This window comes from Lepus europaeus, chromosome 18 (assembly GCF_033115175.1).
Source record: "Lepus europaeus isolate LE1 chromosome 18, mLepTim1.pri, whole genome shotgun sequence".
NCBI lineage: Eukaryota > Metazoa > Chordata > Mammalia > Lagomorpha > Leporidae > Lepus > Lepus europaeus.
The window spans coordinates 34,710,393-34,736,092 of NC_084844.1; the positions used below are offsets into that span (position 1 = coordinate 34,710,393).

The 25,700-nt window shown below is 40.2% G+C and overlaps 1 protein-coding gene across 1 annotated transcript in view; it reads left to right on the forward strand.

The window, feature by feature from the left end:
- The window catches only part of VMP1 (vacuole membrane protein 1), a 148,740-nt gene that overhangs the window by 55,758 nt on the left and 67,282 nt on the right, over positions 1-25,700 (forward strand). The window contains exons 6-7 of the mRNA XM_062216741.1: positions 16,181-16,348; positions 24,668-24,799. Coding sequence (XP_062072725.1) covers positions 16,181-16,348; positions 24,668-24,799 — 300 coding nt within the window. The remainder of the gene's footprint in view (positions 1-16,180; positions 16,349-24,667; positions 24,800-25,700) is intronic.

Genomic DNA, 25,700 nt, shown 5'->3' on the forward strand with positions numbered 1-25,700 from the left:
CTTTTAACGTCTAAGACTCGGAGCCAGCACTGTGGTATAGAAGGTTAAGCATCTGCCTGCAGTGTGAGCATCCCATATGGGCGCCAGTTCAAGTCCCAGCTGTTCTACTTCCAGTCCAGCTCCCTGCATCTGGGAAAGTAGTGGAAGATAGCCTAAATACTTGGGCTGTTGCACCCACGTGGGAGACCTGGGAGAAGCTCCTGGCTTAGGGCTTTGGATAGGCACAGCTCCGGCAGATATGGCCATCTGGGAAGTGAAACAGTGGATGGAAAATCTCTGTGTCTCTCTCTCCTTCTTCTGTATCTCTACCTTTCAAATGAGTAAATTTAAAAAAAAAAAAATAAGACTTATTTGTAACTGTCCTGTTTATAACTAAATGACCTAATCTGTATATAGCTTTTTGTTCATTTGTATGATAGTTTCATACTGAACATCAGTACACCCTCTCTCTGTTTCTCCAACAAATAAAATCGGTTTCTACCATATAAACATTTTAGTATACTCTTTGGGTGCTCGTGTTTCTGGCACAGTGTGTTAAGCTGCCCTTGGGATGCCTACATCTCATATTGGAGTACTGTTTCAAGTCTTGGCTACTGTGCTTCCTATCCAGCTCCCTGCTAATTCCCTTGGGAAGCAGCAGATGACTGCTCAAGTACTTTAGTCTCCCCCACCCATGGAAGACCTGGATGGAGTTCCTGGCTTCTGATTTCACCCTGGCTTAGCCAGGCTATTCTGACCATTTAGGGATTGAACCATTTAGGGATGGAAGAGCTCTCTCTCTCTAACACTGGCATTCATTCTGCCTTTTAAATAAATAAATATTTAAAAATGCTTTTCATGATTTGTATACCTAAATTCAGACATACCACAGGGCATATGAGTGATTCAAAATGCAATTTTTAAAAAATCATTTTATTCAGTGTATGCCAATATGCATATGATCTCTTTTTCTTTATAGTAAAATATATTATATTTTGAGATAGGACAACCATCTTTATTCAATAACAAGTGAGAAATTACATAGCATTTGTAAACTTCTTATGATTTTATTTTTCATCCAGGTATTTTGTGTGTGTGTGTGTGTTTTTTTAAGACTTATTTAAAATGGTAACTGATTTTTAAAAAAAGATTTATTTATTTATTTATTTGAAAATCAGAATTACGGAGAGAGGGAGAGACAGAGAGAGAGTGATCTTCCATGTGCTGATTGACTCCCCAAATGGCTTCAGTGCCCAGTGCTGGGCCATACTGAGGCCAGGAGCCAGGAGCTTCTTCCAGATTTCCCATGTGGGTACAAGGACCAAAGAGCTTGGACCATCTTCTGCTGCTTTCCCAGGCACATTAGCAGGGAGCTGTGTCAGAAGTGGGACAGCTGGGACATAAACTGGTGCCCATATGGGATGCCAGTATTGTAGGCAGTAGCTTAACCCAATATGCCACACTGCTGGCCCCTACAGGTGTGTTTTTATTTAATAGTGAGCAAATTCTGTCTATCGGGTACTTCAAATTGCTGATTTCACTAATTTACTCATTTTTTAAAATGTTTATTTTTGTCTACTTGAAAGGCAGAGCCACAAAGGGAAAGAGAGAAAGATCTTCCATCTGCCGGTTCACTCCCCAAGTGCCCACAACAGTCTGGGCTTGGCCAAGCCAAAGCTAGGAGTTCAGAACTCCATCCAGGTCTCCATTGTGGCTGGCAGGGGCCCAAGCACTTGACCCTTATTTGCTGCCTCCCAGGATAAACAAACAGGGAGCTGGATCAGAAACAGAGTAGCCAGGATGTGAACTGGCACCCTGACAGGGAATGCAGGCATCCCAAGTGGTCGTTCAACCCACCACACCACAATACCCACCCTACTTAAGTTTTTATATGTAGTTGAAGATGCAAAAGAGTTTCTGTTATTGGCAGACTTTTCTAACACAGAATCTTCTATGCATTCTTCATTTGGAAATCTGTTGACAAATTAATCTTAGTTTTAACAAGCATGCAGTGGGTTCCTTTCAGAAGGTGGGGCACATGAGTGATCCAAGAATACCTGTTTACTCTTTTTTTTTTTTTTTTAAATATTAATTTATTTGAAAGACAGTTACAGAGGGATACACAGAGAGAAATCTTCCATCTGCTGATTCACTCCCCAAATGGCCACAGCGGCCCAGGCTGAGCCAGGCCGAAGCAAAGACCCAGGAGCTTCTGGGTCTCCCATGTGGGTGCAGGGGCCTAAGCGCTTGGGGCGTCTTCTGCTGTTTTCCCAGGCGTGTAAGCAGGGACTCTAACCAGCACCCATATGTGATGCCAGTGTTTCAGGCAGCTGCTTTACTGGCTATGCCACAATGCCAGCCCCTGCCTGTTTACTCTCTAATATATTGGAAATTACAACCATAATAAAAGCAGTAAGTTAATGTTTGGACAAAGGGACTATAGCTGCTATTGATCTCTGTGTGGACCTTTGTGCAGCCTATTTGAATGAGTCAGATCTGCCTTAAAATTGATCTAATCCAGGGCTAGAGCATACCTTGTCTGAGAAGGATCAGACAGTAGATTTAAGCTTTCTTTTCTTTTCTTTTTTTTTTTTTTTTGGGGGGGGGGAGATTTATTTATTTATTTGAAGTCAGAATTATAGAGAGGCAGAAGCAGAGGAGGAGAGGGGGAGAGGTCTTCCATCTGCTGCTTCACTCTCCAGATGGCTACAATGGCCGAAGCTGAGCCAATCCCAAGCCTGAAGCTTTTTCCAGGTCTCCCACACGGGTGTAGAGGCCCAAAAACTTGGACCATTTTCTGCTGCTTTCCCAGGCACATTAACAGAGAGCTGGATCGGAAGTGGAGCAGCCAGGACTAGAACCCCTGCCCATGTGAGATGCCAGCACTGCAAGGCAGCAGCTTTACCCACTACACCACAGCGCCGGCCCTTAGACTTTGTTTTCATACAGTCTCTGTGCAGTGACTCAGATCTGTCATTGTAGTGAGAAGCAACTACATAAATGAGTGAGTGAGTGTTGCTGTTTTCCAGTGAAACTTTATTTACAAAAAGAGGCAGCTGGCTGGATTTGATCTGTAGTGTATAATTTATTAACCCCTGCTGTGAAGTGATGGATGAGATGACAGTAGTATAGGAAAAAGTCTGCTGAACCTGAGAGCCTTGACTGTTGACTAAGGATTCTTACATGATACTGTGCGTTTGATTCAGCCATTTGCAAAGTAGGAATTCTCACTTTTCTCTCCCTTGTCAAGAAATATTAGGTTTGCGGCCGACGCTGTGGTGCAGTGGGTTAAAGCCCCAGCCTGCAGCACCAGCATCCATATGGATGCCAGCTCGAGTCCTGGCTGCTCCACTTCCAATCCAGCTCCCTGCTGTTGTACCTGGGAAAGCAGTGGAGAATGGCCCAAGTCCTTGGGCCCCTGCAGCCACTTGAGAGACCCCAAAGAAGCTCCTGGTTCCTGGCTTAGATCAGCTCAGCTCCAGCCATTTGGGGAATGAACCAGCAGATGGAAGACCTGTCTACCTCTCTGTGTCTACCTCTCTCTGTAACTCTGTTTTTCAAATAAATAAATCTTTAAAAAAAAAAAAAAAGAAATATTAGTCTTAACCTGATACTTTGGAAAAGAATATAGTTGTGCATATGCCTGAGTGGTATAGGAAACCATCAAGGGAAAAGAAACAGCTTTTCATGGAAAGGATGCAGAATGATTTTTTCTGCATGGCAGTATGGTTTGATAATAATTTTGTGTAACCATTGATAGTTCAGTTACTCTTATATACCAGTTTTTGCAACGTTACAACTATTTTGAGAAATAATTTGAATTAAGTCAAGTATATATGTAGGATAACCAAGTCTAAAAACCTATTGTGCAACATGAGGACTATACTTAATAAAATCATATTTTAACTGTTCTTTTTTATTTAAAGTTAGCTGTCTAATATGATGGATATGTCCATTTGCTTCACTGTATAGATAAACATTTTACTAATTTTTTTTTTTACTTTTTTTTATTGTATTTGAAAGGCAGAACAACACAGAGAGTAGAGAGAGAGATTGTCTATCTACTGGCTCACTTCCTAAATGGCCACAACATTCAGGTCTGGGTCAGGCTGAAGCCAGGAACCAGCAACTCCATCTTGTTCTCCCACATCGGTGTCAGGGGCCCAAGTACTTGGCTCATCTCCCACTGCTCTCCCATGCACATTAGCAGCCGTAAGTCGAACCAGCATTCTGATATGGGATGCTAGTGTTTCAAGCGATAGCTTAACACACTGTTCCGCAAAGCCAGCCCCAACATTTTACTATTTATATGTAACCAATAACATCATGTTATAAACTTCAGATATATACAATAAAACTTATCTTTTAAGAAAAGGTTAGATGTGCTGGCGGTGTGGCGCAGCAGGTTAACACCCTGGCCTGAAGCGCCAGCATCCCATTTGGGCACCAGTTCAAGACCCAGTTGCTCCACTTCTGCTCTAGCTCTCTGCTATGGCCTGGAAAAACAGTAGAAGATGGCCCAAGTTCTTTTGCCCCTATTCCCACGTGGGAGACCCGGAGGAAGCTCCTGGCTCCTGGTGCAGCTCTGGCTGTTGCAGCCAATTGGGTAGTGAACCATTGGATGGAAGACATCTCTCTCTTTCTCTCTCTCTCTCTGCCTCTCCTTCTCTCTCCCTGTGTAACTCTGACTTTCAAATAAATAAATAAGTCTTTAAAAAAATATTTGGAAGAAGTCATAGAGTTACCTCTGGAACCACCTCTCCATATTTATGGAGAGAGCTAAAAAATAATGTTAAATTGTTTAAAATTTATATCAAACAGAAGGGACTTAATAATTGAATCTTCTTAACTTTCATTTTAAGAACAATAACACAGAAATATGATTCATAATTCTGTAAAAAAGCAACAGGAACTGTGGCACTTGGCAGTGAGAATTGTATCTCAGACATGATCCTTTTGTGTTTGTAAATTGGGAATTATCAATTTACATGATAAGATGATTCAAGAACCATTTTTAAACTGTGTGTACCATTAATGATTTATAAAGTTCTTTGTATTTAACAATAACAAAGAGGATGAGTCTATAGGCTGCAATTTACAGCCTTATATAATGTGATACACACACACACACACACAGTTTTGGACACTAGATGGAGCAGTTTTCTGAAGAAAGTCTTAACAAAGCCCCATATCCTGTTCAAATAAGCCCAGCTCTTAGACAAAGAACTGTAAAGAGAAAATTATCAACAGTCATTGTATAAGTTTAAAAATCACCTGAATATTTAGCTATGAGTAGAGGTTGAATGTATTTTATAGCAGTTTCTCTCTTTAGTATATATTTAATGATTGGATTTCATCACATTTGGGAATCAAGATCAGGGATTTTCATCTGTTTTAAGCATTAGAATTGTCCTTTCAAAAAAAAGTTTGGAAGTCGAGAAGTTTGGAATTATCCATTTACATTGTAGAATAGACCCAGTTTTATTAGAAGCTTATGAACCATTTTTTAATATGACCATTTTAGTAGAAGTACTTGGCTATTGTAAATTAAATACAAAGAAAGCTGTGAGATATTACCCATATGTAAGACTCGGAGGCCTGTTTCTGCTTTAAAGTTTGGAATTATTTCACCACTAAAATATGTGGTAAAAAATGTCCCTCTTAAATGTCTGACATCCTGATTGCTTTCTCATATTTATGAATACCTCTGTATGTGGTACCCTGTCTACTTTTATGACCAAGTTCTTTGTAGCATTGTGTGCTGCTTTAAAGCTGTTTCTCCCTATGTGTGTACATTTCTGATTCTTTTTTACTTCTTGGCTATTACTGAAAGTAAATGGGAAAACTGCATGGATATGTATTAAAATTAAACAGTGTAATAATTTGGAAGTGAAATATTACAGTAATTATTAATGCCATAGGGTAAACTAATTCTTTTTAAAGATTGTTACCAAACTTACTCACTATCATTTCTGCTTCATTTCTTTAAAAAAAAAAAAAAAAGAGGAAGAAGTTTCAGAAGCTAAGGTCTAGCATGACTCTGATACTGCTCACTGTAAGTGTAATGACTGTGTCTGTCTATAAGCATGTCGTGAGTCAGGGTGCTTGCGGGAAGACCAACAGGCGCTTGTTGGAAAAGGTCTATTTGCCTTTTGTTTGTTGGGGGCATTCTAGTTCTTCTCGTTGTCTCTCCCAAAGAGTGACTCAAGGTATTAACTCTTGTGAATATCACTAAATCAAAAAAGAAACCAAGATCTCTAGGACATAGGACTGGATTTTCATCAAGCAGAAGGATATGCACAGTCTACCTAACTTCCTGCCCTTAAGACACTGTTTATTAATGTGTTCTTAAAATGAAAGCTAAGAAGATTCAGTTATTAAGTCCCTTCTGTTTGATATAAATTTTAAACAATTTAACATTATTTTTTAGCTCTCTGCATAAATATGTAGGCAGTCTGTTTCTCCTGAACACTTAAGTCAACCTTGTCACGATCAAAAGTTGCTTAGGCTTAGAAAAGAAAGGAGAAAGATATCTTTACGTAAATATGGATTAATTCAATATAATAAAAATAGTTTCAAAGACTGTACCTTATAACTTGGAGCATGAAATAATAGAGTTTATACTTCTTTTATCTTGGCTAGCCATTTTGTACTTAGGTGTTTATGAAAATTTTCATATTCTAGCCCTGAGACTAAGTGGCACAGGCATTATAATAATATTATTAGGTTTTTTTGTTAAGTGTGAGAGATGAGACAGAAGTCTGGGTGTACCTAGTAACTTACTAACAGGCTTAGAAAACGGAAAGCCACTTTGCCTGATGCCAAGTTTACTACTTTTTGACGCAGTGTACTGCATTTTACAGATGGGGACTGAGTGTTATTAGGTCTTTTTCACAAAAAGAGTATAAATGGTAAACTTTACAGTGACCATTTGGAATCAGCAGTTTTACATTCTAGCCTTATAGAATTGTTTGCTGTAGGCCATAACCTTCAATAAATCATTTTCTGATCTGATGAGAAAAGCAACGATTTAAAACTGTGAGTAGAATTCCTATGTTTGAAAAAGGGTTTCCACAGTACACTAAAAGTTGAAATAAAAGAAAACAAAGGGTTTGCAAGTCATTACAGACAACAATTTATCATCTCTGTTCATTTGTTTATTACCCAGATATTCCTAATGAATCACATTCCAACTAACCACTGACTCCTTTTGTTCCTTAGTGAAGGAGTGTGGCAAACAAATGTTTTCCCAGTGAATCAGCACAGGATTCTTGATTTTATTACCTTTGCCCTAAACTTCCAGACAAAACCAATTGAAAATTTTGCCTTTGGTGTCTCACTTGACTTCTATGTACACATGATGGATTGGGCCATGAATTGACGTTACAGATGTTGTGCAAACAATTTCAGTCTGTAGGAATGTTTTATCAGTTCTGAGAGAGCTGCCTGTCTGTCTCTCTTGTCTGCTCGTCTTCCTTGTACATACTCATGCACACACAAGTCTTATTGTGAAATCTTGACCTTCATCTTGAGTGATAAACAACATTGGATAAGTTCATCTCATAATTAATATGACCATTTTAGGTTTTTAATTTTTTGAAAGATGTTTCTGTAAGAAATGGCTATAAAATAAGCCCAAGAGTATCCCAGATTTCTCTCTGGCCTCTTGTAGATTATATACTGTATTTCCTGGTGAAACATGGAAATGGCTATAACATTTTCAATCCCTTCAGTGCTACAAACTATATAATAAAGAAGCTGCAAATGTAGTAAATCATCAGCTACTCTAGTATAAATTTTTTAAAAAGCTTGAAAATTTCAAAATCCAGAAAACTATTTAAAATTATGCAGCATTGCTCATACTGGTTTGTCATTTTATAATTTTTTCCCCCACAGATTAAAGGGTGAGTATACAGAAACTTCAGAAGTTCATGGGAAATGGAATTAAAAAATAAGTTTGTTTTGCTGCAAAAAAATTTTGAAATCCATGTGTACGAAGGCATCTTCAGAAAGTTCATGAAAAATATGTACTATGAAAAAGCTGCATGGATTTAAAAATTTTTGCACCGAGATAAACTTATCTTTTAATTCTAGTAAGAGAAAGAGTTAAAATTTTTCTTCATTGCCACATTAGGATATTTTTGTTTGGTATAATTTCAAGAATGATAATTTTACTTCTTTAGGATAGTTTTTTTTTTTTTATTCTAAATTTCTCTTAATAGTATATTACTACTCCTGAAACTAGAGTAAAAAATTGACTCCTTAGAATTGTCTCAGTTGGGCCAGCGCCATGGCTCACTCACTTGGTTAATCCTCCGCCTGCGGTGCCGGCATCCCATGTGGGCGCCGGGTACTAGTCCCGGTCGCTCCTCTTCCAGTCCAGCTCTCTGCTGTGGCCCAGGAGGGGAGTGAAGGATGGCCCAGGTGCTTGGGCCCTGCACCCTCATGGGAGACCAGGAGGAAGCACCTGGCTCCTGGCTTCAGATCAGCACAGCACCAGCCGTAGCGGCCATTTGGGGAGTGAACCAACGGAAGGAAGACCTTTTTTTTTTTCAATCACTAAAACTTTGTTTTACACTGCTCCTGAAAGAATGTAACTTATGAAAATATAACTTTAAAACTTATTTTAAAAGTTAAACTTTCTTGAGGCAAGCACTGTGGCACAGCCAGTTAAGCTGCTGCTTGGAAGCCCTGCATTCCATAACAGAATGCTGGTTCGAGTCCCATCTGCTTTGGTCCAGCTCCTTGTCGATGAGCCTGGGAGGCAGCAGATGATGGCTCAGGTAATTGAGTCCCTGCCACCTTTGTGGGGGACCTGGATGGAGTTCCTAGCTCCTGGCCCCAGCTCTGACTATTGCAGGCATTTGTGGAGTGAACCAGTCAATGGAAGATCACTTCTCTGTCACTCTGCCTTTCAAATACAACAATAAATCTTTTTTTAGAAAAACTTAAAATGCCTACATCTGCTCTGATTAGGAAACTTACCCTTTGATCCAACTATGGTTTGCTCTCACCTAGACATACTCTTTTTTGGCCAAGCACTACATCTTTATTCTGGATAAGATAAAAATTATTCCATTATGAGACTGACATTGTGGCATAGCAGCTAAAGCCGATGCATGCAACTCTGGCTTCCCATATGGGGGTCACTTAAGGTCTCTGCTGCTCTGCTTCATGTCCAGCTCCCTGCTAATGTGCCTGGAAAGCAGTGGAAGGTGGCCCAAGTACTTGGACCCCTTGCACTTACATGGGAGACCTAGAACAAGCTCCTGGCTCCTGGCTTCAACCTGGCCCAGCCTTGGCTATTGTGGCCATCTGGGGAGTGAACCAGTAAATAGAAGATATCTCCCTCCCTCCCTCCTTCCCACCTTCCCCCCTTAACTCTACCTTTCAAATAAGTATTTTTTAAAAAACTATTCTATTTAAAAAAAAAATTGTTTAAATTTTTTCCTAAAAAATATTATTAAAAATTATGTAAAATATAATACTTTTTATGAGACTAAACATGGGATATTCAAATGAGGCAAAGCCATACATATAATATGTCACAAATAGCTAAAGTATCATATTGATTTGACTTCATTTAGAATAACTATATTAAAATTCCCAAAAATAAAAAAGGAAAAACTCTTCATTTGCTACTTTTCCATAGAAGGTACTCTCTGTATTGATCTTTATCTTGCTCATTTTATAGCACAGCATATGTACTGTCTTGGTGAGTGTTCCATATGTACCTGAAAAGAATATATATTTGGCCATTGTTGGGTGGAACTTTCCAGATTTTTCAAGTCATCTAATGTCTCTCTGGATTGTCACTGTACTTATTCTGTGAGAAATTGCTATTGAAATTTCCAACTATAGTTGGGAATTTATTTCTCTTTTCAGTGCTGTCAGCTTTTGTTTTATGTATTTTATCACTCCGTTACTGGTTGCATACACATTTAACTTGTTCTCATCTGATATTTAGTTCTTCTGTCATTATGAAATGTCCTTATTCATCTAAAGTGGTGTTCTCCTTCTTGAGTTGTCTTTGTCTAATATCATTGTAATCACTTCCTCCTCTTTATGATTATTTTAAAAATTATTCATCTTTTTAAATCTCTTCACTTTTTACAGTGTCTATTTTTTTTAAAGATTTTATTTATTTTATTTGAGAGAGTTGCAGACAGTGAGAGGGAGAGGCAAAGAGAAAGGTCTTCCTTCCGTTGGTTCACTCCCCAGATAACCACAGCAGGTAGAGCTGTGCCAATCCAAAGCCAGGTGCCAGGTGCTTCCTCCTGGTCTCCACGTGGGTGCAGGGGCCCAAGGACTTGGGCCATCTTTTGCTTTCCCAGGCCATAGCAGAGAGCTGGACTGGAAGTGGAGCAGCCAGGACTAGAAACCAGCGTCCATATGGGATGCCAGCGCCACAAGCAAGGATTAACCTACTGCACCACGGCGCCAGCCCTGGGACTTTATATTTAACATTGATTTTTTATAGACAGCATTACTGATCCAGCTTGATAGTCTCTGCCTTTTCGTTTGTTTATTGGGTGCATTTACAATTTATGCAGTTATCTATATGGTTGAGTTTAAGTTTACTCTCAAACTATTTGTCCCATATGATTTTTATTCCTTTTTCAACTCCTGTCTTTTGGACTGATAATTTTTTAGTATTTTATTTGTTGAATTACCTGTTATGCTTTTTAAATATTTTTATTGACTGGTCCATGGTTTGCAATATGTATCTCAAACTTATCAGGATGAAGTACCCTGTATTAGTTTATTATTTCATCTGTAATATAAAAGCCTTATAGTAGTGTTCTCCATGTTCTTCCTCCTGTACTTTATGCTTTTCATGTACTACATTTTACTTCTAAATACATCATAAACCAGCAATACATATAGTTTCTCCTTTTAAACAGTGGATTATCTTTTAAAGAGATTAAAATGAGTCTTCTGTATTTCCATTGTTCTTCACTTATTTGTGACAATCCATGTTTGCATCTGGTATCACTTTCCTTCTTTCTGAGAACTTCTTTGAATATTTATTACAGTGCATTTCTGCTGGAACTAGTTCCTTTGGCTTCTGTTTATTTGAAAATGTATTTATTGCATCTGTTTTTGAAATATATTTTTCTAGGTTCTAAATTCATAGGTTTTTTTTTTTCTTTCAGCACTTTAGGGAATTATATTTTCATTTGGCTTCCATTATTTTCAATAAAATCTTACCTGTTTTTCCCTATAAATAAAAATACCCTTTTTATCTCCTCTTTTAAAATGTTCTCTTTTATCATTGAGTTAATAGCAATTTGGGGGCAGACATTTGGTACAGTGGTTAAGATACTGCTTGGGACATCTGCATCTTGTGTCGAAGTGCCTGGATTCAAGTCTTGTCTGTGCACTCAATTCCATCTTCCTGCTAATGTGTACCCAAGGAGGCAGCGGGTGATGTGGGAGACCCAGATAGAGTTTCTGGCTCCTGGATTTGGTCTGGCCCAGTCCTGGCTGTCGAGGGCATTTGGGGAGTAAACCAGAGGATCAGAGATTGATATCTGTCTCTGTCTCTCCTCTCCACCTTTGAAATAAGGTAAATAAATTTCCATTTCTTTCCTTGTGTTTATGTTTTTCTTTACATCAAGAATTAGCTAACTTTCCCTGTACAGGGACAGTTAGTAAATATTTTTAGGGATTGTGGGCCATAGGTCAATTTTGCTATTATAGCACAAAATCAGCCATAGTCAATATGTAAATAAATAGACATGGATGTATTCTTTGAAATTTTATTTACAAAACAGGTAGTGGACTGGATTTGGTCCATGGGTTTTTGGCTATGTTCTTCAAAACTGTGTTTACAAAACAGAAGATAGACTGGATTTGGCCCACAGGCCAAAGTTTGCCAACTCCTGCTTTAAATCCTTGAACATTATTTATAATCACTTCTCTAATATCCTTTTCTTCTGATTTCATTATTTCCTGTGTATCTGGTTCTATTTCTGTTGATCACTATTTAATATTGAACATGTGGTATTACGTTACTGAATTTGAGTTTTGAGTCTTCCTTGATAAAGCATTGAGTTTTTTGTTTTATTTTGATGGACAGTGACCTGGATCATATTGACCTGGTTAAGGCTCCTTTGGAATGCTGTTAAGGCCAATTGAGAGTAGCTGTCACTCTAAGGCTTTTTTAGTCCTGCCAAGGCATGGCCTTTCTGGGTTCTTCCTTGAATGCTGAACCTAGCTGGTTGAGCACAAATGTTTCCCAGTTTTGTGTGAACTCAGAGTACTGAAATGTCCAGCAACTATCTTTTTTTTTTTTTTTTTAACCACTAGTTAGTATTTGCTTTCATGGGGTCGCAACTTAGCATGCAATATAGTTTGTAGGGTAACATCTTTTTTTTTTTTTTTTTTAAGATTTATTTATTTTATTTGAAAGAGTTACAGAGAAAGAAAGAGAAGAGAGACAGAGAGAAGTCTTTTATCTGCTGGTTCCACTCCCTAAATGGCCACAATGGCCAGGGCTAGGCCAGGCTAAAGCCAGGAGCCACGAGCTTCATCCAGGTCTCCCAGCCCAAGCACTTTGACCATCTTCCATGGCTCTTCCAGGTGCATTAGCAGGGAGCTGGATCCAAAGTGGAGCAGCTGGGACTCAAACCTGTGCCCATATGGGATGCTGGTGCTGTCGATGGCAGATTAACCTGCTGTGCCACAGCACTGGCCCCAGCCAACATATTAAGCTGACCCCACTCAGACTTCCAGAGTTCTTTTTCTGTTCAACTCATTTTCCCCCATACTGTGCCTCATAAATTCCAAATGCTTTAGCCTGCCTGAACCCACATCTCTTGTGGACTCTTCCTCTTTGGACCATGGATTTTTTTTTTTTTTTTCCAGACAAATGCATAGAATGTGTCTACAGACAAAAGGCCAGATTTGTCATAAGATTTCTCCATTTTTTCCCCTTCTTTCAAAAATCTGATGCTGTCTGTGGTACAGTGTCTGAAAAAAAATTGTTCATAAATTTTGTCCAGTTTTTTAGTTGTTTGCTGTAGGAGTGAAACTGTAATATGGATTACTTCATGCTTTACGGCAAAAACAAAAAAACAAAAAAACAAAAAGCACTAGGCACAGGTCAGGATTCTTATCGCACTGCCTTAAGAGTTGGGATGTGCTGCTCAGCACAAATGTTCAGTTCTATTTATATTTACCAGGCTCTTCTAGTGGCACTGCAGCTGTTTGTGCATTTACCCCTTTGTTTCTTTTCTTAGTATAGATAAAATGTGGCTCTTAATATTTGAAACATTGTAGTGGCACTTGTACTTTTTACAAAATACACTGAAAAGGTATTTTAAATTTCTTTCAAAAGTATTTTAATCAAACTTACTTTTAGTTTTTTGGATGGGTTTTTCATAAAATTTTCATTTCATTCAAAATAGGTTGTGTTTAGGAATCGTTAAACTATACTGTTGAGAAGAACTTCTGAGCTTTCCTATCAGTCAGTACAGTTTAAACTAAAATGTCAAGGTATAGACTAAACAGGCTCTTGAGAATGAACAAAGGACAAGAAACCGAATTCTTAGTGTTCATTTTGTCTGGGAACCAGCACATCTGCCTCTGAGACTGAGTAATCATGACTTATTAGTGTGGTTATGGAAAGTATCAGTTTAGCTGAATGAATGGTCTTCTTTAGGGAAAAAATTCAGATTGTTGAAAATTTCCCTTTTTAGAATCACTTCAAAAACTTTGAAGTTTTATTTTACTGGATAATGTGTTTAATCAACGGGGGCACTTTTTTTGTATATTTCTAGAGTCAAGATATAATTTTTCCTTCCTGTACAGCCCAGAACTCTTGTTATTTTAGCATCCAGGGCACTTCATTTATTATTTATCTCCAGAGTTCAGCTATAGACTGCACCAAACAGGGCACTTACATGGGGACAACATAGACAATGTGGACAGACTTTTCTTCTTTTTTACCTACTGGCATTTTATGTCTCTTTGGTGTTTTCTAACAGCAAACCTTCAAGTTGCATTTTGTTTATGTTTTACTTGCATCTGAAAGTTATCTACAATTATTCACGGAAAATTTTTTCACCAATTAGGCAGGTCTGAATACTAATGCTTTAATTTCATGTTTTCTTTTTTGTAGCTTCACAAAATAATACTTCTATTGTAAAATCTTTCACACATATAGTATGCAAACAAGTAGTTATTGATATTATGTTTAACTATAGCTTTTCAAAAAATTGAGTAATCAAAGCATTCTTTTTAAAATTTTCTTTAAAGTTTAATATCTTAGTACTTCCTAGAATTAAAACCCAAGAAAAAGAGGAACAAAACTAATTCACATTTTTTTTTGGTCCAGGTAAAAACTTAATATTTAATTCAGTGCTAAGTGTAGGACTTCATTTCTTTTAGATTTTAACACAACATACCTTGTTGAATTCAGGTATAAATGTAGTTTATATTTATGACATCTTTCCTTTTTATATTAACATGAAACAACAAATTTTGTTGTCTTGATAGCAAATAGAATTTATTTAAAGACTTTATGCACAGAGATCACTTATTCTGAGAATGACTGATTTATACACAAATCAGTGATAAATCTTTAGCAGATATGTTCACCTTCAGAAATATTCAGACAAGATAGTAACAAAATCTGCATGTGTGAATGTGTGTGTGTATGATTTTATTCTACAAATAAAACATTTGTCTTTATAACAGGTAATGGCAGGTAATGTAGTACATGCTAGAGGGCATCTGTCAACCTATGCTTGGAAAACCTAGGACTTGGTATTTGTAACCAGCTCCCTAGTTAGCTCTCAGGCAAACACCTCATCTTGTACATTTAGGAGCCCATGTACTTAAGATTTTGTCACAATCTTAATATGTTTTCGTTTATATGATTATGTTAATTTATAATATTTCAAATGGATAAAGCAGCATGAAATTTCCTTAGGAAAAGTTAAATTAAAAGAAAAATTCATGGCTGATGCTGTGGCACAGCCACAGCCTGCAGTGCCAGCATCCCATATTGGTGCTGGTTCAAGCCCTGGCTGCTCCACTCTGATCCAGCTCCCTACTAAGCTGGCTGGGAAAGTAGTGGAGGATGGCCCAAGTGCTTGGGCCCCTGCACCCATGTGGGAAACCTCCTGGCTCCTGGCTTTGGCCAGGCCCAGCACTGACTGTTGCAGCCATTTGTAGAGTAAACCAGTGGATGGAGGACTAATCTCTGTCTCTCCCTTACTCTGTCTGTAACTCTGCCTCTCACATAAATAAATAAATGTTTAAAAATAAAGAAAAGAAAAACTCGCTAATAACTAGTTTCATAGTTCTATTTTTTCCTTTAGGATCTTATCAAAAGAGGTTAAGTGAGACAGTTACTTCATCAGCTGTTTTTAATAAAGACAGAAAGCGGGTACCTACAACAGCAGGAGCACAGAAAGTTTTTATCACTTTGGCAAGTTAGAAATATGGATAAAGCAAATAAAAATCCAGGCAAATACCAGATCAGTGTTTGCTTGGGGCTGGGATTTTGAGAGAGGGGACCTTTTGCAGGGATGGAGCTGTTCAGTATTGTGATTGGTGGTCTTATTTGACTAACTATATTCCTCAGAACTTACTGAAATGCAGATCTGAAAAGAATGGCTCTTATTTTGTGTAAATCGTAACTCTATAAACCTGAATAAAAAAAAAAAAAAAAAGTTGGGCAAGAATCCAGGAAGGGTTTTATAAAATACTACCTAAACATTTTTTTAAAGATTTTTTTAAAATTCATTAGAGAAGTAGAGTTACAGAGAAAGGGAGAGATGGAGAGAAAGGTCTTCCATCTGCTGGTTCATTCCCCAATTGGCCTCAATGCCTAGAGCTGGGTCGATCTGAAGCCAAGAGCCAGGAGCTTCTTCTGGGTCTCCCACATGGGTGCAGGGGCCCAAGCACTTGAGCCTTCTGCTGCTGCTTTCTCAGGCCATTAGCAGAGCACTGGATCAGAAGAGGAGCAGCCGGGACACAAACCGGCACCCATATGGGATGCCAGCACCATGGCCCCAATACTACCAGAATTTTGAAATACTTGTTTATAGACAGAATTTTGGTCACTGAAAGCTAAGTTTTTCCTTGTAATATGTTGTGATTGATGTAGTGTTAAAATAACATGTGTATTGATAATTCCTTTTTTCAGTGATAGTTCTCATCAGGTTGATTTCTTATGTTTGTTTTATAGGGTCCACATATAGCTTCAGTTACGTTAGCTGCTTATGAATGCAACTCAGTAAATTTCCCTGAGCCACCCTATCCTGATCAAATTATTTGTCCAGATGAAGAGAACATTGAAGGAACCATTTCTTTGTGGAGTATCATCTCAAAAGTTAGGATTGAGGCCTGCATGTGGGTAAGATGTGCATCTTCATATTTTTCTGAAACTAAACTTACTATCTTGACACTATGGGGCACTTTCCTGAAATGGAATCTTAACATCTGACTAGTTCCTAATGGGTTCATGAAGTCACCAACTACCTACTTCCGAAGTGAAATAAACCTTTTAGTGCCACTCCTGTTTGTGAGTGACATTGATAAGAAAGACATGAAGTCATATGTACCACAAAGCAACTGAGGCCAAGTAAACAATAGCAGGGAAGAGTAGTTTAGATAGGGAACTATACTGCTTTGTATAATTTGTTCTAGGCCATATATACAGATAATACATAACAAGTGTTTTTTTTTATGAATTCTGAATTAGTAAATATTGTATTTTCACTCATATTAGTTATTAAATACTGTTATTGAATTCTGTTTTGATTCTTTGAGAACTCATTTTCTAATTATTATAATGCTAAAGTAAGGGCATATATTTCTTAATGCAAATTAAGTATTTAAATATTATAGTGGAGGTATTACTGTGAGAAACTTTTTGGACAACATAGTCAGTGGCAAGTGTATTTTAATCCACACAAAGCTTTTGGGTTTTTTGATTTGTATGTTTGTTTTTGCTGTATGCCTAAGTTCATTCAGATATTCTACACTGAAGAATAATTCATTTGCTAAGGACTTCTGTTACCACTGACTTTTTTTTTTTAAACTCATCATTTAGGCTTGTTATGTTCCAATCATGTTTTTCTCTAGCAATTTCTTAGAAAATAAAAGAATGTGGAACAGATCACTTAAAAATCTTAACTCATTAAAACCATCATGAATACCAAGCCAGCAGAAGAAGCAAAGGTTTGAATCACAGTTAAGTGTTAGTAGTTATGGTCTACTTTGAAAGAATTCTGAAGGAAGTGCCATATGTTGAATTTGTTTAATATGAAAGACAGGAAAAATTGTCATGTTTCCTGTTGCTCTTTTATAAACTCTAGGAACAAAATCATTATACTAGCTGCAAATGTTTTCTAACCTTGACATTAGTCTTTTGATGAAAATGTATTATTTGAACAGCAGAAAATACTTGGAACATACTATGTTAAGGGACTATGTTAAAAAAAAAAACTTCCATTTTCTATTTTTCTTAAATTATACTTTCATTATTTCAAAAATTAGTTATGTACCTGATTTAACACAATGCAAACAAAGGAACACTTCCCTCCCAGCTGCAGTGATAGCTGCCTTCTTCAGTTCCCCACAGTACATATTGTCTCGAGACTCCTTGTGGCCTGGCTTCTTCCATGCTTTCAGTTAGTTCACTTAACTAATAGATTTTTAAATTCTCCCCAAATAAAATTTAGGCTCCTAAAAAATACAGACTACCGGCCGGCGCCGCAGCTCAATAGGCTAATCATCCGCCTTGTGGCACCGGCACACTGGGATCTAGTCCCGATCGGGGCACGATCCTGTCCCAGTTGCCCCTCTTCCAGGCCAGCTCTCTGATGTGGCCAGGGAGTGCAGTGGAGGATGGCCCAAGTGCTTGGGCCCTGCACCTGCATGGGAGACCAGGAGAAGCACCTGGCTCCTGGCTTCGGATCAGCGCGGTGCGCCAGCCGCAGCGCACCTGCTACGGCGGCCATTGGAGGGTGAACCAACGGCAAAAAGGAAGACCTTTCTCTCTGTCTCTCTCTCTCACTGTCCACTCTGCCTGTCAAAAATAAAAAAATAAAAAATACAGACTACCTTATGTGTATTACCTTCACAGCACTCATTATTAGACTTTGCACACAGTAGAGGAATATCAATAAGTACTGATTAATCAGTCAGATATTTGTTTGCTTTCTTGTTTTCTTTGGAACTGTCTTGTCATGTAAAAAATGTAGCACATGTCAGGTCATATTTAAATTGAGTCCTGTTCTCAACATTTACAAGGGCCCTCTCAACAAATGATGCTGGGAAAAATGAATACTCCCGTGCAAAAATATGAAATGGGCCCCTTACTTTACATTTCTTTGTTTTGTTTTGTTTTGTTTTTTTGACAGGCAGAGTGGATAGTGAGACAGAGAGAGACAGAGAGAAAGGTCTTCCTTTTTGCCGTTGGTTCACCCTCCAGTGGCCGCTGCGGCCGGCGCACCGCGCTGATCCGATGGCAGGAGCCAGGTGCTTCTCCTGGTCTCCCATGGGGTGCAGGGCCCAAGCACTTGGGCCATCCTCCACTGCACTCCCTGGCCACAGCAGAGAGCTGGCCTGGAAGAGGGGCAACCGGGACAGGACCGGTGCCCCGACCGGGACTAGAACCCGGTGTGCCGGCGCCGCTAGGTGGAGGATTAGCCTAGTGAGCCGTGGCGCCGGCCTGAATTGAACTTCTTAAAACCTCTTATGCATTAAAGAATTCTATTTAAATAGTAAAAGGAGGAGGAGTATTATGATGCAGCGGCTTAATGTGCCACTTGGGACACAGCAGATAATGGCTCAGGTACATGGGTCCCTGTCTCCCAGATAGACATAAATAAGGTCCGGACTCCTGGCTTCATCCTGGCCTAGCCTCAGCTGTTGTGGACATCTAGGAAGCAAACCAGTGGATGAAAGATCTTTCTCTTTCTGTCATTTTACCTTTCAAATAAGTGAATAAATGAAATTTTTTTAAAAAAAAGGATTTTGTGAAACTTGAGTTTTTGCAATAAGGAAGCCAGTCATTCTTACCCTTTAATTTAGGTCGGGCTGACAGTTTTTAGTGTTCATGATGTTTGTTTATTTTGTATATAAACAGATACCAAAAACTTATACCTGCGTTTTATACAAATTTTGCATATATGAATTATATTAAAATTATAAAATTGTGGGCTGGCACTTTGGCACAGCGGGCTAAAGCCCTGGCCTGAAGCGCCGGCATCTCATAATGGAGCCGGTTCTAGTCCTGGCTGCTCCTCTTTCAACCCAGCTCTCTGCTATGGCCTAAGAAAGCAGAAAATGGCCCAAGTCCTTGGGCCCATGTACCCACGTGGGAGACCCAGAAGAAGCTCCTAGCTCCTGGCTCCTGGCTTTGGATTGGCGCAGCTCTGGCCATTGCAGCCACCTGGGGAGTGAACCAGCAGATGGAAGACCTCTCTCTCTCTCTTTCTCTACCTCTCTCTATAACTCTGTCTTTCAAATAAATAAATCTTTTTTTTTTTTTTTTTTTTGGACAGGTAGAGTTATAGATGGTAAGAGAGAGAGACAGAGAGAAAGGTCTTCCTTCCATTGGTTCACCCCCTAAATGGCTGCTACGGGCAACACTGTGCCGATCCGAAGCCAAGAGCTAGATGCTTTTCCTGGTCTCCCATGTGGGTGAGGGGCCCAAGCACTTGGGCCATCCTCCACTGCCCTCCCGGGCCACAGCAGAGAGCTGGACTGGAAGAGGAGCAACTGGGATCAGAACCCGGCGCTCATATGGGATGCTGGTGCCACAGGCAGAGGATTAGCCAAGTGAGCCACAGCGCCCCCTCAAATAAATAAATCTTTAAAAAAATTATAAAATTGTTTTTTAAGAATGTGAAACTGGGTGACTTCAGTATCTAGTTTCAGTTAACTAGCTACATTTCTATGGGGCACAGCGAGTTAAGCTTTTGCTTGTGATGCCAGCATCCCTTGTTGGAGTGCTGTTCACATCCCAGCGGCTTCACTTCCAATCCAGCAGTGGCAAAATGACCCAAGTACTCGGTGTTCTCCCGCCTATCTGGAAGACCAGGTTGGAGTTTCTGGCTCTTGACTATGGCCTGGCCAAGACTGAGATGTTGGGGCTGGTGCTGTGGCACAGTGGGTTAACCTCAGCCTGCGGTGCCAGCATCCCATATTGGTGCTGGTTCAAGTCCTGGCTGCTCCACTTCTGATCCAGCTCTTTGCTATGACCTGGGAAAGCAGTGGAGGATGGCCCAACTCTTTGGGCCCCTGCACCCACGTGGGAGACCCGGAAGAAGCTCCTAGCTCCTGGTTTCGGATCAGCTCAGCTCTGGTCATTACGGTCATTTGGGGAATGAATCAGCGGGATGGAAAACCTCCCTCTCTTTGGCGCTACCTCTCTCTGTAACTCTTTCATATTTAAAAAAAAAAAAAAAAAGACTTAGCTGTTGCAGCCATTCATGAAGTGATCCAGCAGATGGAATCCGATCAGTCTTTTTGCCACTCTGCCTTTCAAATAAATCAGAAAAGTTTGTGTTTTGAAAAAGATGTTATAATTAACTCCTTCCTACTTTTATTATGGGGAACTTTTCTGAAGGTGTGGAGAATAATAAAATGAATTTCATATACTCTCACTTACTTTCTGCTAACTCATGGTTAATATTGTCTTAACTCTACCATTCCTCGCTCTCAATTCTCTTGAAGCAGATCACAGTTATCACACCACATTTCATCTGGAAACACATCTGCTTTGGGGCTTAAAAGCCGTTATCACACCTTAAAGAAATACAGTCATCTCTTAAATTCCATTATGAGTTAATGTTCAGGTTTGCCTTATTATGTTTCTTTTTCTTATAAAATCTATATATTGATGAAATTGGCTTATCAAATAGAGTTTCTTACATTCTAAAGTTATTTTATTGTGTTCTAGTTGGGTTTTCCTGTTGATAAATTGAGTAGCTTGAAGTTTTTGCTTTTAACAGAAATATACTTTATAGCTTGCTATTTTAATCATGAAGATAATAACATTTGACTGTCTTTCTGTTATTTTATAAAGAGAAACTTTTTGGCTGGCGCCGTGGCTCACTTGGCTAATCCTCCGCCTGCAGCGCCGGCACCCCAGGGTTCTGGTCCCTGTCGGGGCGCCGGTTCTGTCCCTGTTGCTCCTCTTCCAGGTCAGCTCTCTGCTGTGGCCCGGGAAGGCAGTGGAGGATGGCCCAGGTCCTTGGGCCCTGCACCCGCATGGGAGACCAGGAGGAAGTACCTGGCTCCTGGCTTTGGATCGGCGCAGCGCACCGGCCGTGGCAGCCATTTAGGGGGTGAACCAATGGAAGGAAGACCTTTCTCTCTGTCTCTCTCTCTCACTGTCTAACTCTGCCTGTCAAAAAAAATAAAAATAAAAAAAGAGAAACTTTTCATCACTAATTTGATTACACTGAGATTTAGTTCATATAAGAAAGGCAGGATAAATACTTATTCTTTCCCACTTTTTAAACCAGTTTTAAAATAATAAGCTTGTTCTCTAGCACTCTCCAAAGTTGAACAACTTTATTAAGCAGTATATGATTTATGTTTTATTCCTGTCCTTCAGTGTGTCTTCAGTCTCTGTTGCTCTCTTCCTTAAATGTAGGCTTATTATGTTTTAAAGATTTATCCATGTATTTCAAAGGCAGCATGGCAGAGAGAGATCTTCCATTCACTGATTCACTCTCCAAATAGCCGCAACAGCCAGGTTTGAGCCAGGCCAAAGCAGGAGTCAGGAACTCTCCTAAGTGGTGGAAGGAACCCTAGTACTTGGGCTGTCTTCCCCTACCTTCTCAGGCACATTAGCAGGAAGCTGAATTGTAAGTGGAGCAGCTGGGACTCGAACCTGCTCTCCAATATGAGATGATAGAATCACAAGCAGTGGCTTAACCTGCACCACAACACTGGCCCTGGCTTCTTCTTCTTCTTCTTCTTCTTCTTCTTTTTTTTTTTTTTTTAAGATTTCTTGCCGGCGCCGTGGCTTAACAGGCTAATCCTCCACCTTGCGGCGCCGGCACACCGGGTTCTAGTCCCAGTTGAGGCGCCAGATTCTATCCTGGTTGCCCCTCTTCCAGGCCAGCTCTCTGCTATGGCCCGGGAAGGCAGTGGAGGATGGCCCAAGTCCTTGGGCCCTGCACCCGCATGGGAGACCAGGAGAAGCACCTGGCTCCTGCCTTCAGATCAGCGCGATGCGCCAGCTGCAGTGGCCATTGGAGGGTGAACCAACGGCAAAAAGGAAGACCTTTCTCTGTCTCTCTCTGTCTCACTATCCACTCTGCCTGTCCAAAAAAAAGATTTCTTAATTTATTTATTTGAGAGGTAGAGTTACAGACAGAGAGAGGGAGAGACAGAGAAAAAGGTCTCCGTCTGTTGGTTCACTCCTCAAATGGCTGCAATGGCGAGAGCTGGGCCGATCAGGAGCCAGGAGCTTCTCCCCCTTCTCCCATGCAGGTACAGGGGCCCATGTGCTTGGGCCATCTTCTACTGCTTTCCCAGGCCATAGCAGAGAGCTGGGTCTGAAGAGGAGCAGCCGGGACCAGAACCAGCAGCCATATGGGATGCTGGCACTGGGCTTTACCTGATAGATAATCCACAGTGCCGGCCCCCTAGCTTATTCTTTTGACACTTAAATGCAAAACTCTGTTTTGCATGTGGATAATATTATCCACTGGAGATTGTTGGAGGGTTTTTTTATTTTGTTTATTTTTTTTTTTTAAAGATTTACTTGAAATAGTTACAGAGAGAGAGGGAGAGGGGGAAAGAGAGATATCTTCCATCTTCTGGTTCACTCCCCAGATAGCTACAACAGTAAGGGCTGGGCCAGGCTGAAACCAGGAGCTTCATCCAGTTCTCCCACATGGGTGCAGGGGCCCAAGCTCTTGGGCATCTTCTGCTGCTTCTCCCTGGCCTCATGCAGGGAGCTGAATTGGAAGTGGAGCAGCTGGAACAAAAACTGGTACCCATATATGAGATGCCAGCACCGCAGGAGGTAGCTTTACCCACTATACCACAGTGCTGGCCCCTCTTGGTGATTGTTGATTCCACTCATTATGAACACAAAGTGTTTGCATTTCATGACATCTCTTGAGGATTCTTTTCCAGGCATTTGCAAGTAGAGTCAGGACAGAGCAAACTGAAAGGCTTATAGTTGATTTTGAGAACTAGCAAAGTTTTTTGTTCACTGTGACTCAGGGTAGAGAAGGTGGTCTGAATGGTTCAAAGCTGAGAATTTCTCTAGAGACTGTATTCCTGTTGCATTATTTCCTGTCCTGTATTTAAGCCATTTAAGTGTAACCAAGTTCCCAGTTCATTAACCTTTGTTTTCATCCTTGGTTCCTAAGCTGATTGGGGAAAAAAATTTTCTTCAATAACAAAAGTCCACAAAGTGACTGAAACATGAGTCATTGAATGTTCTGAGGAAATAAACATGTTTCCTGTAGTGGGAATTTATCCATCTTAATGTTGAGTGTTCAAGGGGCTTCCTAGCCACGATTTGATAAGTTTTAACTTTACACACAAAAAAGTTATATTGGGATTGAAATAGCATCTGAAATGCCAAAGGGTTTCCTGGAGAATTTTATCTAACATCTGTAGATTGTATTCTTAAACAGTATTAAAACTTGAAACTAATAAGCTGTGGGGCTGGTGTTGTAGCATAGCCGGTAGAGCTGCTTCCTGCTGTGCTGGCATCACATATGGCCACCAGTTCAAGTCCAGGCTGCTGCATTTCTGATCCAGCTCTCTGCTATGGCCTGGGAAAGTAGCAGATGATGGTCCAAGTCCTTGGGTCCCTCCTGCACCCGTGTGGAAAACCCAAGAGAAGCTCCTGGCTCCTGGCTTCGGATTGGCCAAGCTCCAGCCATTGCAGCCATTTGGGGAGTGAACCGGCAGATGGAAGACCTCCCCCACTCTGCTTCTACCTCTCTGTAACTCTGCCTTTCAAATCTTTAAAAAAAATAAAAATAAACTAATAAGCTGTACATAGTGATTTTTTTTTAAGATTTATTTATTTGTTTGAAAGGCAGAAATAAAGAGAGAAGGAAGGAGGTAAAGGGGGAGAGAGAGATATCTTTCATCCATTGATTCACTCCCCAAATGGCCGCAATGGCCAGTGCTAGGCCAGGCCAAAGCCGGGAGCCAGGAGCTTCTTCCGGGTCTCCCACGTGGATACAGGGGTCCAAGGATTTGGTCCATCCTCCTCTGCCCTCCCAGGCACATCAGCAGGGGCTGCATTGGAAGTGGAGCAACCAGGATTTGAACTGCCTCCTATAAGGATGCTGGTGCTGCAGGCAGAAGTTTAACCTTCTATGCTTCAGTGCCAGGCCACTGGCCCATAGTGAATTCTTACTACTGGTCATTTGGGGAGTGTTGGAGAAAAATAACAGAATCTAAGGATAGAGGCTAGAAAACTAAATTTTGTATCTACCATGGGTCAGGGATTGTGTAAGAGTTTTATATGCATTATCTTGCCTGGCGTCATATGGGTCAGAACTAGAGCTGTGATTTAAGCACTGTTCATTTGTGTAGCATATGCTCCCCCCACACCCAAACCCCCAATACATCGTAGATCCAAGTGCTTTTCATGGTACAGAAAAGTATGGATTTGATCTGTTAAGTGTCCCTGTGCTGAGAGCAGATCTTACTGTAAGTATTTTTATTTTTCACCTAGGGTATCGGCACAGCTATCGGAGAGTTGCCTCCATATTTCATGGCTAGGGCAGCTCGCCTTTCAGGTTCTGAACCAGATGATGAAGAGTATCAGGAATTTGAAGAGATGCTGGAACATGCAGAGACTGCACAAGTAAGAGCAATGTGGGGAGAGGGGGCTACGGGAGGGAGAATAACATACCTTATCCCAAAAGAGTTTTTCATATTAAGGTAAAATTGTTAATAATTACTCTAAAAAATGCCAAAGTAAAAGCAAAATGAAAATTGACTTGATAGATTATTCAGAGAAGCTGAAATATAAAACTGACAATAATCTTGAATAGAGAAAGAACCAGTAAGATAAATCATACTAAGTGCAAACACATGGTCAGAAATGAGGGTGGGGCAGATGTATGTTTGGTGTAGTGGTTAAGAGGCTGTTTGGGTCACTCATAGCCCATATCACAGTACATAAGTTTGAGTCCTAGCACTGTTGCCGTTTCCAGCTTCCTGCCAGTGTGCACCCTGGGAAGCAGCAGATGATGATTGAAGTAATTGGGTCCGTGCTACTCATGTGGAAGACCCAGATGGAATTCTGGACTCCTGGCTTTAGTCTGGCCTAGTCCTGGCTGTTCTGGACATTTGGGGAGTGAACCTGTGAATGCCAGTTTCTCTCTCTCTCTCTCTCTCTCTCTCTCTCTCTCTCTCTCTGTCACTCTGCCTTTCAAATAAATAAAAATGAATCAAAATAAACTTTTTTTAAAATGCCACTTAGACTGAGCACATCCTGTGGTGGGGGATGCTTGGATATGAGTTCTAACTCAGCTTCCTATTCTAGCTTCCTGCTGATGTGCACCTTGCGAGACATCAGGTGATGACTCAAATAGCTGCATTCTTGCCACCCATGTCAGAGACCTGGATTGAGTTCAAGGTTTCTGACTTTAGCCTGATCTAGCCCCAACTATTGCAGACATCTGGAAAGTGAAGTGATAGATGGGACCTCTCTATATATTTCTCTGCCTTCCAGATAAATAAAAATAAATTTTTTAAAAAGG